Source organism: Sceloporus occidentalis, unplaced genomic scaffold (assembly GCF_023333645.1).
Source record: "Sceloporus occidentalis isolate IW3139 unplaced genomic scaffold, rSceOcc1.0.p SCAF_2, whole genome shotgun sequence".
NCBI classification, from domain to species: Eukaryota; Metazoa; Chordata; class Lepidosauria; order Squamata; family Phrynosomatidae; genus Sceloporus; species Sceloporus occidentalis.
The window spans coordinates 41,157,330-41,170,574 of record NW_028316982.1 but is presented as its reverse complement, the minus strand read 5'-3'; the positions used below and the strand labels follow the sequence as shown (position 1 = coordinate 41,170,574).

Below are 13,245 nucleotides of genomic sequence, written 5' to 3'. Positions count from 1 at the left end.
TAAACAAAAGAAACCAAATGCTTTATTATGTTTCTGGCTGAGCTTCTTGAAATCATCTGCTTAGCTTGAGGATCCTACAGTTTCCATGATCCTCCAGCCAGCAAGTTCACTGGCTAGTAACCTTTTGACACTCCAAATACTGAGGCCTGGAATTCCCATCAGATTCATACAATATAGGATGATGATGATGCAACCTACCCTAGATGGATTCTAGCTTTGAACCACCAAGGCTCTAATATTTTTATGAATAGCCACCACAGTGTCAGATGGCTCTAACCATGGAACATTATTATTATTATTATTATTATTATTATTATTATTATCCTTTATTTATGAAGCGCTGTAAATTTACACAGTGCTGTACATACAATCTTTTTAATTAGACGGTTCCCTGCCCTTGGGCTTACAATCTAAAAAGACATGACACAGAAGGAGAAGGGAGCGGTGGAGGGAAAGGGTAAGAGGTCCAGCACTTTTTCTCTACCTCCAAGGCCTGGACCAAGGCAGATGGACTGGAGGGAGGGTTTGGCTTCATAATGGATGGTTAATCATTTTCCAGGGAAAATACATACTCAAGTAGGATAATGCATATACATTATGCTGCAAAGATATATGTAAGTACTGTATCTATTCCTGGAGACTCATTTATTACCTCCAGCTAATAAGGGGTCACTTGAATGAACAGTTAAAGGTACATATCAGTTTATTCAGGTAAAGTGTCAGCTGACACGTGTTTTCATGAATGAAAATTTTAAAGATAGCATATAGGATGCATAAGCTAGTGTTTAGACTAGGGTCTAGACCAGGGTTTGGCAATTCTGGAAGGCTAGGGGGCTGTTAGCCCCCAACAGAACTTGGGAGGACCACACTCCCCATCCCCACCCTCACACACACACACACACAAAATATTTTTCCTCTTTCAGACACCCTGTAGGTGTCATAGGAGCACAGTCACCATGTTTTTGGGCTTTCCTGGGCCCCTAGAGGGCATTTTGGGGCATTTAAAAACATTTTTTTGCCCAAAAAAAAAATCTACCCCAGAGGGCCTTGAAGGTCTCCAAATGTGGTGGAAATACCTTTCACTTTGTCACCAGAGGTCACATTTTAGAGCATTTTTTAGTGAGGCAGGTCCTCAGGGCACAAAAGCAGCCCTGGGAACCACATGTGTCTGTGGTTGCACTTTGCTTACCCTGGTTTGGAATGAACGATTTTCATAATGAAAACTGGGTATTTAAAATCTACTATATTTTAAAGTACATTAATGTGTCAGAAAGTTGCCATAGGCTAAATGTAAATAGAGGCACCCACATTTTTACACCACTAGGCAGAAGTGTTTCTATACTTCTTTAACACACTTTTCAGCTTCATAGGCAACCTCTCATATTCTTTACACTTTCAATATTTCTGACAGCTTGAGCAATAGAGAGAATATGTTATCTTGATCATTATTACAAACACCACAGTGAAAACTATTATATTAAAAGCTGTTTAATGCAATCTTTGAGAAAAACCATGGAGTTAACAAAAATATCTATACAATGGAGAGGTATATGTTATCATTGGTTTCCAACAGTCCTTGCATAGGCTTTTGATGGTCTCTCTAACAAAGTTTTTATTTCCTAGATAAACAATCAATGAGTGACATGAAATGCTGCCTGGGTGATTTTCCAAAGGCATTCTGCCAAAGCACTTTGCAGAAATGTAATCCTAGGCAGGGCTATCGGTTGAGGCTAGGTTATCTCTGGAGTCAGCGATGGCCCTTTAAAAATTCACCAGCTCACATGTCCTTTTCAATAATGGTGCTTAACTGTTTTGTGTTCTGATTTTGTGGGCATGTGAAAGAACCTTGATTTTCCGAATAAGGTGACATGTCCACTGGTAACAAGAAACTGACGGCCTTTACTTTACCCCTGGGGGGAAAACATGTAAAATATTTTGAGAACAATCTTTGATGAAAGGCTTTTCCTTCTTGTTTGCAAATACATCAGCACAACATGGCTTATCAATGCAAATGTACCCATATTAGAACTGTACAATCTAGTGAAAGGCTCTTGGATAGCAGACACTAATATTCTACATTGGCTACTTAGTTACATCTGCATAGCTAAGTAATGTCTCCTGATCTGACCTCCCTCAGTTCACCTTAACAGCCAGCAGATGAATAGAGCGAAGGAGTTCATTCAGCTTTCACACAAGGTACAAGGAGGATGACATTTCCAAACCCTTTCTGCCAGTAAATAAGGCTGTGACATGGACTTGCAAGAGGGGTCTTGCTTCTGATTGTCACAGCCTCATTTAATGGTGGGAGAGGATTCAAAATGTCATCCTCATGTCCCAACTGGAAGCTAAATGGACTCCAGTTAGTAGCTCTTAAGGTGGGCTGGGGTGGCATTTATGTAGTTTTGTAGTAAGACTTGAATACAAAACAGTTACAGATTCATATCGCTAGGTTTTGAATCTGTAACTACAATACTGTAACTCCACAATCTGGAGAAACACAATATTTGGAAAATGTCTGTAATCTAGACAACAGTGTTCAAGGGAAACATGAAATATTCTTTCTACTTTCACTTTGAGTAAACTATCATTATTCTAGTTATATCCTTCATTGCTTGCTTTAATATTCCAACATGACCAAACAGAGTAATTTGCTGCAATACATAATGAACTAAAGTATTCCAACAGGACCACCCAGAGTAATTGCTGTAATACATAATGAACTAATGCTCTTAATCTTGCACAGGATCCACATGTTTCCCCCCATATATATGATAGCTAATGTATCTGATGTGCATAATGGGGTTGAATAACTAACACTGGGAACCCCATTCACACATGAATGTAGGATGATAAGGAATGTATTCCTTTGTCCTTGGCCAAACTGGCATAAATTGAGAGGAAATGCCTGTAAAATGCTCTGAAAGATAAATCCAGAGATCTTCTGAACATGGAGCAAGGACAAAACAATATACATTATGACAATTTTTGTACCTAGAAAGCTGGTTTCCCATTCCAGAACTATGTGTTGTTCACCATGTTTATCCCAAAATAAGTCACGTTGTCAGTGGGGTACAATGAATGGCGTATAGTACTCACTTTATTGCCATGACAGTGACAACTGATTTTACAGACTTGCAGTAGTTTATACCAGGGAGTTATAAGTCTGACTTTCCAGATGTTTTAAGTCCAAAACTATCATAATCCCTTTCAATCGTTCATGCTTGTTAAGACTAAGCAGGTTGTAAGCCAAAACATCTGGATGGTCAAAGTATTCTCCTCCACAATTTACACCAGTGATTCCCACTTTTGGTCCTTCATATGTTTGGCACTTCAGGACCCATAAATCCTGATTGTTGGCCAAGTCGACTGGGGCTTCTGGGATCTGAATTCCAAAACTAATAAGAGGACCAAAGGTTGGGAACCACTGCTTTACAACCACCAAAACTGACTTGATCCCCAGCTGTGAAAAAGTATTTTAAAGAAATTCATCAAAAATGGGTCCCTATGATGTCTCCTGGGTCTAAAATGGTAAGTCTGTTTTCAAAAACAGAGATTTTTTTTTCAAAACAGGAAGTTGAAACAAAATGCCTTTGGAGGAACAAAAAAATGGCAAAATTATCCCCATATCCCCCTAGGAGGTAGAGCATTTTTGGGCTATTTAAAAAAACATTTGGAAAAATTTTGGGAGCGCTGGTAATAATAATAATAATAATAATAATAATAATAATAATAATAATAATTTGTAATCGACTTTTTTGCAAAAGAATCAAAGAGGATTCCAACAGTATAATTAAAACATCAAACAATTAAAAATTACAATTGAAAAACCCCAACCCTCCCCCCAGTCATGCCTCTGGGGGTCCCATGTGAGCTCTTTCATACTACACAGTGATAGCACTATGATTCCACTTTAACTGCCATAGTTCCATCTTATAATCGTAGGACATACTGTTTAGGGAAGGACATTTAGAATTCTCAGCCAGAGAGCTCCTCTAGTGCCTCACCAGACAACAAATCTCAGATTTCCCATGGCAGTTAAAGTGGAATCATAATGCTATCATTGTACAGTGTAAAAAAGGTCCTGCTTTTTGAGCTGGTAGACCTGGTCATGACAGTATACATGCTTCAAACAGTATAATTTGTCTGAAAGAGTCATCCTCTGACATGATAAAATGTAGTAGATGATTAGAACTACCAGATAATGACCAGAATCTTGGGGGGGGGGGGGGTTGTGCCTCTATAAGTGGACTTACATCTGCAGGAAGTAGAACTGAGCAGTTCTGTAATGTCCATATTTAGTAGAGGGCTAATATAATATTACTATTTAAGAGAGCCAGCAAAATGACTATTGCACCATGGGACCGGTGCACAACAGAATGCACAACACATCAGTCCCAATGTACAATGCATCAGTCACCAAAGTTCATCAGGCACTCCTTCTCGTGTGCTATTATGCATCTTCACAATTCACTAACAGGGTTTCTTAGCTAAGAAAATACGGATATTTAGGTAAGTATAAATAAAGTTACATAATGTAAAAGGTGATATAGGATTCTGGAGAACAAAGTTTTAATGTTTTTAAAAATAATCTGAAAAGAGTTTTTCTTGACACTTTATTCATTATTTTAGCATTCATTCTGGCCTACCTGCATTTGTAAACATGGTCTTTGAAAGATCGCCGTTTATTTGAAGTATTGCTGGAGAGGGAATCCGATGGGATTTTTGAACATCCTTTCTCTTCTTTGTTGGTTAGTTGTACATCTGTAGGAAAGGCTGTTGGTTTGATTATCCCCTTTACTTCAAGGGCTCCCTTGAATGGATTCCTCTTGTCTGGTTTATAATGCTTGTTGCCAGAAAGCGAAGGCACAGATGAAGAGATGGAATAACGTCTGACAGTCATAATATTACCTGTTCAAAGAATGCAGCTATATAGTGTAGTTGTGTTTTTCTGTCTTTCATTTTCTTTCTGTTACATTAAACTGAAGAGCTAGTTCAATGAGACTTTGAAGGAAGCACTTCTTCTCAAATCTTTTTTTTAAAAATAATTTAGACTAGGGCAGAGGTGGGGAATACATGGTTTGCCACATGCTATTCTCCTTTAATTCCCATTAGTTCTAGCCATCATGCAAATAGTGAAGCTTTGGTCCAATAACATCTGGACCAATAACATGTTTGGTCCAATAATATGTTCTCCAGTGCTGAGGGGCCCTTTAGCTAGGAATGTAGTTACAGTAGGGAGGGACAAAATGAAGACATTCTTCCCCCAAATAAGAGTTCTGCCCCCAATAAAATTTCCCTTTACTCAAAGTTTCTAGTATCAGAGTAACTTAACATTTTAGATGAATATTTAGAAACCAATCCAAAGAATGAAATCCAGAGAAGAGGGTCAGGCAAAATTCCCAAGGGAATGTGGACACAACAAACATAAAAGTTCTACCTTATCGCACAGGCCCTGGAACAGGCCTGTCGTGTTACAAAAGGGGGCGTGATGGGAACGGGAGGTGGCAAAGAATGCATCTTACTGCACAGGAGAATGCTGCCGCCACTGCCTGAAGTTCCCATTGCATTCCGGATGCGTCCCAGAGGAGGTGATTTTCAAGAACAGTTTAGTAGCGTTCCTGAAAATCGCCCCCTCTGGCACGCATCTGGAATGCAATGGGAACTTCTGGCATTGTCAGTGTCGTATTCCTGTGTGGTAAGATGCGTTCTATGCCATCTCCTGTTCCCATCATGCCCCCTTTTGTAACAGGCCCATTCCAGGGCTTGTGTGATAAGCTTAAATGTTTCATTCTGTTCAATGCTAGAAATTTGGAGAATGAAGGAAAATTCCATTGGGTGGCTGAATGGGAACCATCTACCCTACTACACCTGTGATCTTAGGATGCTGCACAGATCCTGTTCTAGAAACATACAAAAAGAATGGTTGAACAGCCTCCTCGGTATCCACTAGGGTTGCCATGTTTTATGCAGAACACCACAGAACAGGATGTGTGAGGCAATCCTGTACAGTAAAAGACCACCTCAGGTCTCTAGGGCTTTAGCAAGAGCTTAGCATTCCTGTGAAATTTCAGATCACACAGGAACCTCCAAACCCATGAAATCATATAATGGCAGGCCAACCATGATGAAAAGATAACTTTACTCTCATATCAGCCTGGATGGACAGCTTGCTGTCAGCCTTGATGGACATAGAAAGGTCAGAGAATTTCAGCTGGAATCCCAGCTGATGGCCCCACAGCATGCTATGTGAGGCGTGATTGCTGCATATGTACAAAATACTCAGGGGTCCATCTGGTAGGACCTGCCATCAAATAGAGTATTTGCGGCAATCCATATCACTCCAATATGGGACCAGAATTTTGTGCCTTAAATATGGGACATCCCATATAAAACAGGCTGCATAGGAACCTTAGTATTGATTTTTATGAAATAAATATAGCACCATATAGCCCAAAATCTAAAGGTATGGCATGAAGTAACCCACAAAACAGGGAATTGGGATAATTAAGATTGATGAGATGAGAGACCCAAACAAGCTGTTGGATACTGAGAGTACTATAGAGCAGGGATGGGGAGCAATGAATTTCCAAATGATATCGGTTTTCCTCTTCATAGTCAATAGTTTGAGATGATAAAAACTGTAGTTTCCTAACATGTAAGAACCTAAGGTTGAGTATCACAGTTCTAGAGGTGTGGTACTCAACTGTAGCTTCTTACTCAGAAACTTAGGCCCTGTAAAGACCAGCACTTTGTACTGGCCTGTGGGCAGAGTCAAGGTGCAGTGTCCTGATGTTAGATGCCGTGACTCTGTCCCCAGGGCGTCATGATGCCGTGTGCCATTCCAGATAGCGCACAGCATCATGGCATGCCTCTGGCACTGCATCCAGATGATGCAGCGCCGAAGGGGTGCCATACAGCCACTGCTATGGCACCCTTTGGAAGCATCATGGTGCACCTCTGGCCCTGCATCCAGATGATGCAGCGCCTAAGGGGCACCATACAGCCGGGGCACCATAGAGCCACTTTTTGCGGCTCCTTTTTGTGGCCTCCAGAGGTTGGATTGGGGCTGCAGTGTGAGGCTGGATGAAGAAGGGGCAGCTGCTGTTTGTACGGCCCCTTAATTTAACATTCAATTGTTTCAAACAGAAATATTATAAATATATATTATGATGCATTTGTCATCCTCCAGCTACATATGTAAAAAAAAAGCTTCTTTCATTAAAACCAAGAAATAAAAACCAGATAATACATTTAGCACATTTTTGGAAGAGATGCTCCTCAAGTGGAGAAAGACATTTGTTTGTCATAGCACAGGCTTTTTTGCACTGCATTAACTTGCATTTAGCATGCTTTATTTAGCAATTAGTTATTGGAAGGTGCCTAAGTTTGCAAGTCTGATTGCAAAATTCTATCACTGGAAAGAACATTTTCAAACGACAAAGGATACACATCCCCCTAAATATATAGTTAGATCCTAAACGAGAGTCAGAGTTAAGCCATGCTGAAGGAAAACAGTTAAGAGATGGTCATTTTGGACTTGATGTAGCCTTGGGAACTGTATTTTCCAGGCTTTCTCTAAGAAATGTGGACTGCCTGAAGGAAGAGGCCCCTCCCTCCTCAACTGTCATCTCGGCCTCAGAGGGAGCCATCAGGCAGACCAGCAACATCTTGGACTGCCTGAAGGAAGAGGCCCCTCCCTCCTCAACTGTCATCTCGGCCTCAGAGGGAGCCATCAGGCAGACCAGCAACATCTTGGACTGCCTGAAGGAAGAGGCCCCTCCCTCCTCAACTGTCATCTCGGCCTCAGAGGGAGCCATCAGGCAGACCAGCAACATCGGGGACTGCCTGAAGGAAGAGGCCCCTCCCTCTTCAACTGTCATCTCGGCCTCAGAGGGAGCCATCAGGCAGACCCAGCAACATCGAGGTCTGCCTGAAGGAAGAGGCCCCTCCCTCCTCAACTGTCATCTCGGCCTCAGAGGGAGCCATCAGGCAGACCCAGCAACATCTTGGACTGCCTGAAGGAAGAGGCCCCTCCCTCCTCAACTGTCATCTCGGCCTCAGAGGGAGTCATCAGGCAGACCCAGCAACATCAGGGACTGCCTGAAGGAAGAGGCCCCTCCCTCCTCAACTGTCATCTCGGCCTCAGAGGGAGCCATCAGGCAGACCCAGCAACATCAGGGACTGCCTGAAGGAAGAGGCCCCTCCCTCCTCAACTGTCATCTCGGCCTCAGAGGGAGCCATCAGGCAGACCCAGCAACATCTTGGACTGCCTGAAGGAAGAGGCCCCTCCCTCCTCAACTGTCATCTCGGCCTCAGAGGGAGCCATCAGGCAGACCCAGCAACATCAGGGACTGCCTGAAGGAAGAGGCCCCTCCCTCCTCAACTGTCATCTCGGCCTCAGAGGGAGCCATCAGGCAGACCCAGCAACATCGAGGTCTGCCTGAAGGAAGAGGCCCCTCCCTCCTCAACTGTCATCTCGGCCTCAGAGGGAGCCATCAGGCAGACCCAGCAACATCTTGGACTGCCTGAAGGAAGAGGCCCCTCCCTCCTCAACTGTCATCTCGGCCTCAGAGGGAGCCATCAGGCAGACCCAGCAACATCAGGGACTGCCTGAAGGAAGAGGCCCCTCCCTCCTCAACTGTCATCTCGGCCTCAGAGGGAGCCATCAGGCAGACCCAGCAACATCTTGGACTGCCTGAAGGAAGAGGCCCCTCCCTCCTCAACTGTCATCTCGGCCTCAGAGGGAGCCATCAGGCAGACCCAGCAACATCAGGGACTGCCTGAAGGAAGAGGCCCCTCCCTCCTCAACTGTCATCTCGGCCTCAGAGGGAGCCATCAGGCAGACCAGCAACATCTTGGACTGCCTGAAGGATGAGACTTCTCCCTCCTTTAACTCTATTTTGTATTTTTTACGATTTTACTGTACACCGCTATGATCATCGCGGAATAGCGGTCTATAAATAAAACATATTATTATTATTATTAAATGTGGCGTATAAGAACCAACCACTTTGATGCAGAATCAATATCCTTGGCAGCAATTAGAACATTCACAATTTTGGCATCACAGTGATGGCTGTGTCAAAGATGGCTAACTCCCAAAACTAGAAAGGGCTTTACTTTAGGCAAACCACACTACTCAAAACCCCAAAGTTGGTTTGATTATCCTTTGTTTCAGCATTTAAAATATGGATAGTTCTGAATTCTGGGTAAAAATTATTTTCTGCATCCTTCCAGTCTAGCATCTAGCATGGTTTGAGGACAGCAACTCCCTTGGTTATCTTACTAGATGACTTACTTCAGAAAGCATATAACCACCTTGATTTTCCTAGACATTTTAGTATCATTTGATATCATAAATCATGATACTTCTTGACTCTTTTGAAGGGATGGGGATTGGTGGAATTGTGCTGAGCTGGTTTCATTCGGTTTGGAGGAATAGGAAGGTGGCCCTGGGGTCTCCCTTTGACCAGAGGTTTATGGAATGTCATGATGTATTAAGACCTTATCCTCCCTGCTGTTAATATCTACATGAAACCACTAAGGCAGGCCTCAAGGCACCTGAGTCATAAGGTTAGTAGCATCCAGACTAGCTGGAGCCAATATCTTACAAACTGAAACTTAAGCCTGACAAAAGCCAGACAGAAATACTTCTAGTAGGTAAATTATCTGACTGGGGATTCAGTATGCAGCCCATCTTGCATTCTCTCAGAAAGATCAAATTTGTAGTATGTGTATGTATGTGTTGTGCTTCAGAGGTCCTGTTAGGCATACACCAACAATCCAGAACTCTTGCTAGACTTACTTTGCTTGAGATGAGCATCCTTTGCCAGGTTTGGCTCATTCACTTTTCCACTGTCATTCATTCCCTAGTAACCATCAGATTACACTACTATAATATTATCTATATGGGGATGTCCTTGCAAAGTTTTGGGGAATGGTGACAGGTGCAAAACACACCCACCAAGTTGCTGTTGGGAGTGAGGTATTGATCATGTTACGCTACTTTGGTTAGTTTACCCCTGTTTAAGTTCAGTTAACTGGCTGCCATTTCATTGTTGTTGTGTGCCTTCAAGTCGTTTCTGACTTATGGTGACTCTAAGGCAACCCTATCACAGAGTTTCCTTGGCAAGTTTCTTCAGAGGGTTTGCCATGGCCATCATCTGAGGCTGAGAGAGTGTGACCTGCCCAGTGGGGTTTCATGGCCAAGCCGGGATTCAAACCCTGATCTCCAGAGTCATAATCTAACACTTAGACCACTACACTATGCTGGCTCTCATTTCATAGGCTCAATTTAAAATACAGGAATTAATTATTAAAACCTCAGAGGATTGGGAAATAGGCACCTTGGGGACATCCTTTTTCCATCCATTGCTCCCCAAATGCTCCTGTCATAATTTGAAGTCCTACTTCAGATTTTCTGGCCCCATGATATTAGGTGTGCAGTCACAACACTTAGTTCTTCCACACCCATTTTGTTGAATGTTTTTCCAACACAGATTCATTAAACCCTAGAGAGACTATACTGTTTTAGGAAATGTATTCAGAATTGTAAAATTTACTTTGGGGACTAGAATTCCTATTTTCTACTAACTGCTGGAGGAATACTAGAATTATAGTCCTCCTAAAATTAATTTTTCTGTGCTCTGATAAAACTTTTAGAATGGCCATTGTTTTTAAAGAAAACAACAGCCTTGGGGGATAATGTAGCTGATATTTAAAAAAAAGCTTGTTGTTTTTTGTAGCCAGTATTTCCTATCAGCTACTTAGTTAATTATACATAACTAATTATCCTTAACTGAGTAATCTCTTTTGGCCTGACCTCCCCAAACCTGATGGAAACATGGGTGAATGATGCTTCCGTCAGGTTTGTGAAGGTCAGGCTGGAGATATTAGTTACTTAGGGGCTGTGCACACTGACCATAAAGGCCGGCCTGGGGGTGGAGTTGGGGCATAGTAACTACATGATGCCCACCCCGGCTCTGCCCCCAGGCTGGCTCATGGCATCACAGTGCTCCTCTGCTGCTGCATCCATATGACACAACCCTGAAGGAGTGTCATAAAGCCATGGTGCCACAGCTATTGCACCCTTTGCATGGAGCAAAAAGCTCCTTTTTGCAGCTCCTTTTTGCACCCTGCAAAGGCCTGATTGGGGCCACTGCATGTAGTTTCTGTGGCCCCAATCTGGCTGTAAAAGGGGCAGCTGCAGGCCGCCCTTTGGGGCAGTTTGCACAGCTCCTTAGTTACTTTTTGCGTATCAGACAGAGAATATTAACAAACATTTTAAGTCTGTCTTAAATATTGTTGACAGTGTTTCTTTACCACCTTGAGTCTTCTGTCAAATAGATAAATGGGATATAAGCTTTTAAACAAACAAGATCTGTTGGAACCTAAACAACTAAAAGTGTTTTCAAAGCAGCACTGATTTAACTGCAAGCCAGTAGAGATTTATTGGTGCACTGCAACTTGTTGCCAAATCCTTTTATCGTTTTTAAAGAACCTTTGGATTGTTGCCTAATCCCTTTACCCTTTCTATAGAACGTTTCACTATGCTGCAGAAGTTCTAATACATTTTTAGCATGTGCATCCTCACAAGAGCTTATGTTCGTTGGATTACTATGGTTCTCATTTTAAAGAATGGAAATCTGGGCTCTGAAGGCTTGTGTCCTACTCTTTTAACATTTCACAGATGAAAACCAGGACATGAGTGCCCAAGGAACATCACAGTGTGGTCAGGATGCCAACATTATTAAGGAGGAAGAACACACAAGCTAGAAGAAATTTGCAGCAGTTCACTTTTCCTTGAGTCTATAGAACAGGGAAGATTCGGCCCCTTTTCTTCTCTCATCCTACTGAATTAATTGTGTGCAAATTACTTTTGAACATTGAACTCAGTTTACAGCAATTGAAATAAGCAAGGAAGAAGGGGGAAAGTGTGAGGAGATAAAATCTAGGACATTTTAAAAGCAATTGAAAAAGTGCTATGCCAGTGGATTAATTGGGACTGGCCCTGCCAAATTGGGACAGTTATTAGATATGCCATATTTCAGGCCTACCCAGAGAGCTGGGTTGTCGCCGAGATACTGTAATCCAACCCTTCTCAACCTAAGGTCATCAGTCATTGTTGGACTACAGTTCCCATAATCCTGAGACATCATGGCCAACATCTAAGATGAAATGTTATCCAACAACATCTGGAGTGCACCAGAGTGAGGAAGTCTGCTTTAGCCCCTGTTCTAATTCAGCAATGACCAAAATGTGTAGCCCTTCAGATGTATGGGACTTTAACTCCCAGGATTTCTGTCAGGTATGCTGGTTAGGACTGTTGGGAATTGCTACGATAACTGGAGGGCCACAAGTTGCCCACTCCTGCTCAACTAGGGGGATTAGTTAGTCATTTTATTAAGTCATAGTCACAGTTTACCTAGAGGAAGGAAAAGTTGCTTTTTTTTATAGTAACTCCCAGAATATCTCAGTTGAAAGCTTTAGGGAGTCACAGTCTACAAAAGCAACTTTCCCAAGCACTGAATTCTTGCCCCCTCTGCAATCATGGCTGTGTAGTACCTTTTTGTTCCTGTAGCATCAGAGCTGAGTCAGCTGAGACATTCCTGCGCAGTGCCACTGGAGAACCAGTGGTCTCATCACCCACATCCGTAAGGCTCCGGGTTTCCTCTTTTCTGGCTTCATCTCCTGCTCCTTCCTCTTGCTTAGGTCCCTTTTGCCCACTGAATTTAAGTTCCCCACGAAGAGCTCTGTTTTCCCTCTCTAGCTTGATAATCTCAGAGCGCATTTCTTGGATGACTTGCATGAGCCGCTTGTTTCCTTCCATTTCCCCCCTCCCTCCTTGCCAGACTGCCAATACCAGCAAGGCTTGCTTTTAAAAAGAAACCATGAATCCAAGGTGAGGAGCTCATGTGGCACATAAACACATCTGAACAATAGCAGTCCCTCCCTGGGCTCAGCATTGTGCAGTCTTTCACCACCAGCAGAGCTTGGATAAACTGTCAAGGCTTCAAGAGCCTCTCCATGATTTATTCATTCTGGGTTTCATTTTTCCAAATTGAGCTTTCCTGTGGCAGCAGCTACTTCTGCACATAGATGCTGGCCCTGTTGCTTGTACAAAGTTGGATCATGTGGCACAGCCACTTCACTGAATACAAACGCAGACATTCCTCCCACATTTGCCTCAAACTTTACATTCAGGTCTCCATATCCTCCAACATTTCACAGGTGAAAACCAGGACA

The 13,245-nt window shown here is 42.7% G+C and overlaps 1 protein-coding gene across 1 annotated transcript; it reads right to left on the bottom strand.

Moving 5' to 3' along the window:
• Positions 1–1,777: 1,777 nt before the first annotated feature.
• On the bottom strand, positions 1,778–12,965 carry CCDC195 (coiled-coil domain containing 195). The gene is made up of 3 exons (XM_089507739.1): positions 12,565–12,965; positions 4,647–4,908; positions 1,778–1,910 (listed from the first exon to the last, which is right to left on the bottom strand). The coding sequence occupies exons 1-3, from the start codon at positions 12,827–12,829 to the stop codon at positions 1,778–1,780; spliced, it is 660 nt and encodes a 219-aa protein (XP_089363865.1). The 5' UTR covers positions 12,830–12,965.
• Positions 12,966–13,245: the final 280 nt, after the last annotated feature.

What these genes read in the sequence shown, in the direction of transcription:
- CCDC195 (XM_089507739.1), bottom strand. Translation starts at nt 12,829, where the DNA reads ATGGAAGGAAACAAGCGGCTCATGCAAGTCATCCAAGAAATGCGCTCT. An exon ending in GATGCTACAGGAACAAAAAG is followed by an intron (nt 4,909 to 12,564) that starts GTACTACACAGC and finishes TTCTTTGAACAG; the next exon opens with GTAATATTATGACTGTCAGA. An exon ending in GACCATGTTTACAAATGCAG is followed by an intron (nt 1,911 to 4,646) that starts GTAGGCCAGAAT and finishes TTTTCCCCCCAG; the next exon opens with GGGTAAAGTAAAGGCCGTCA.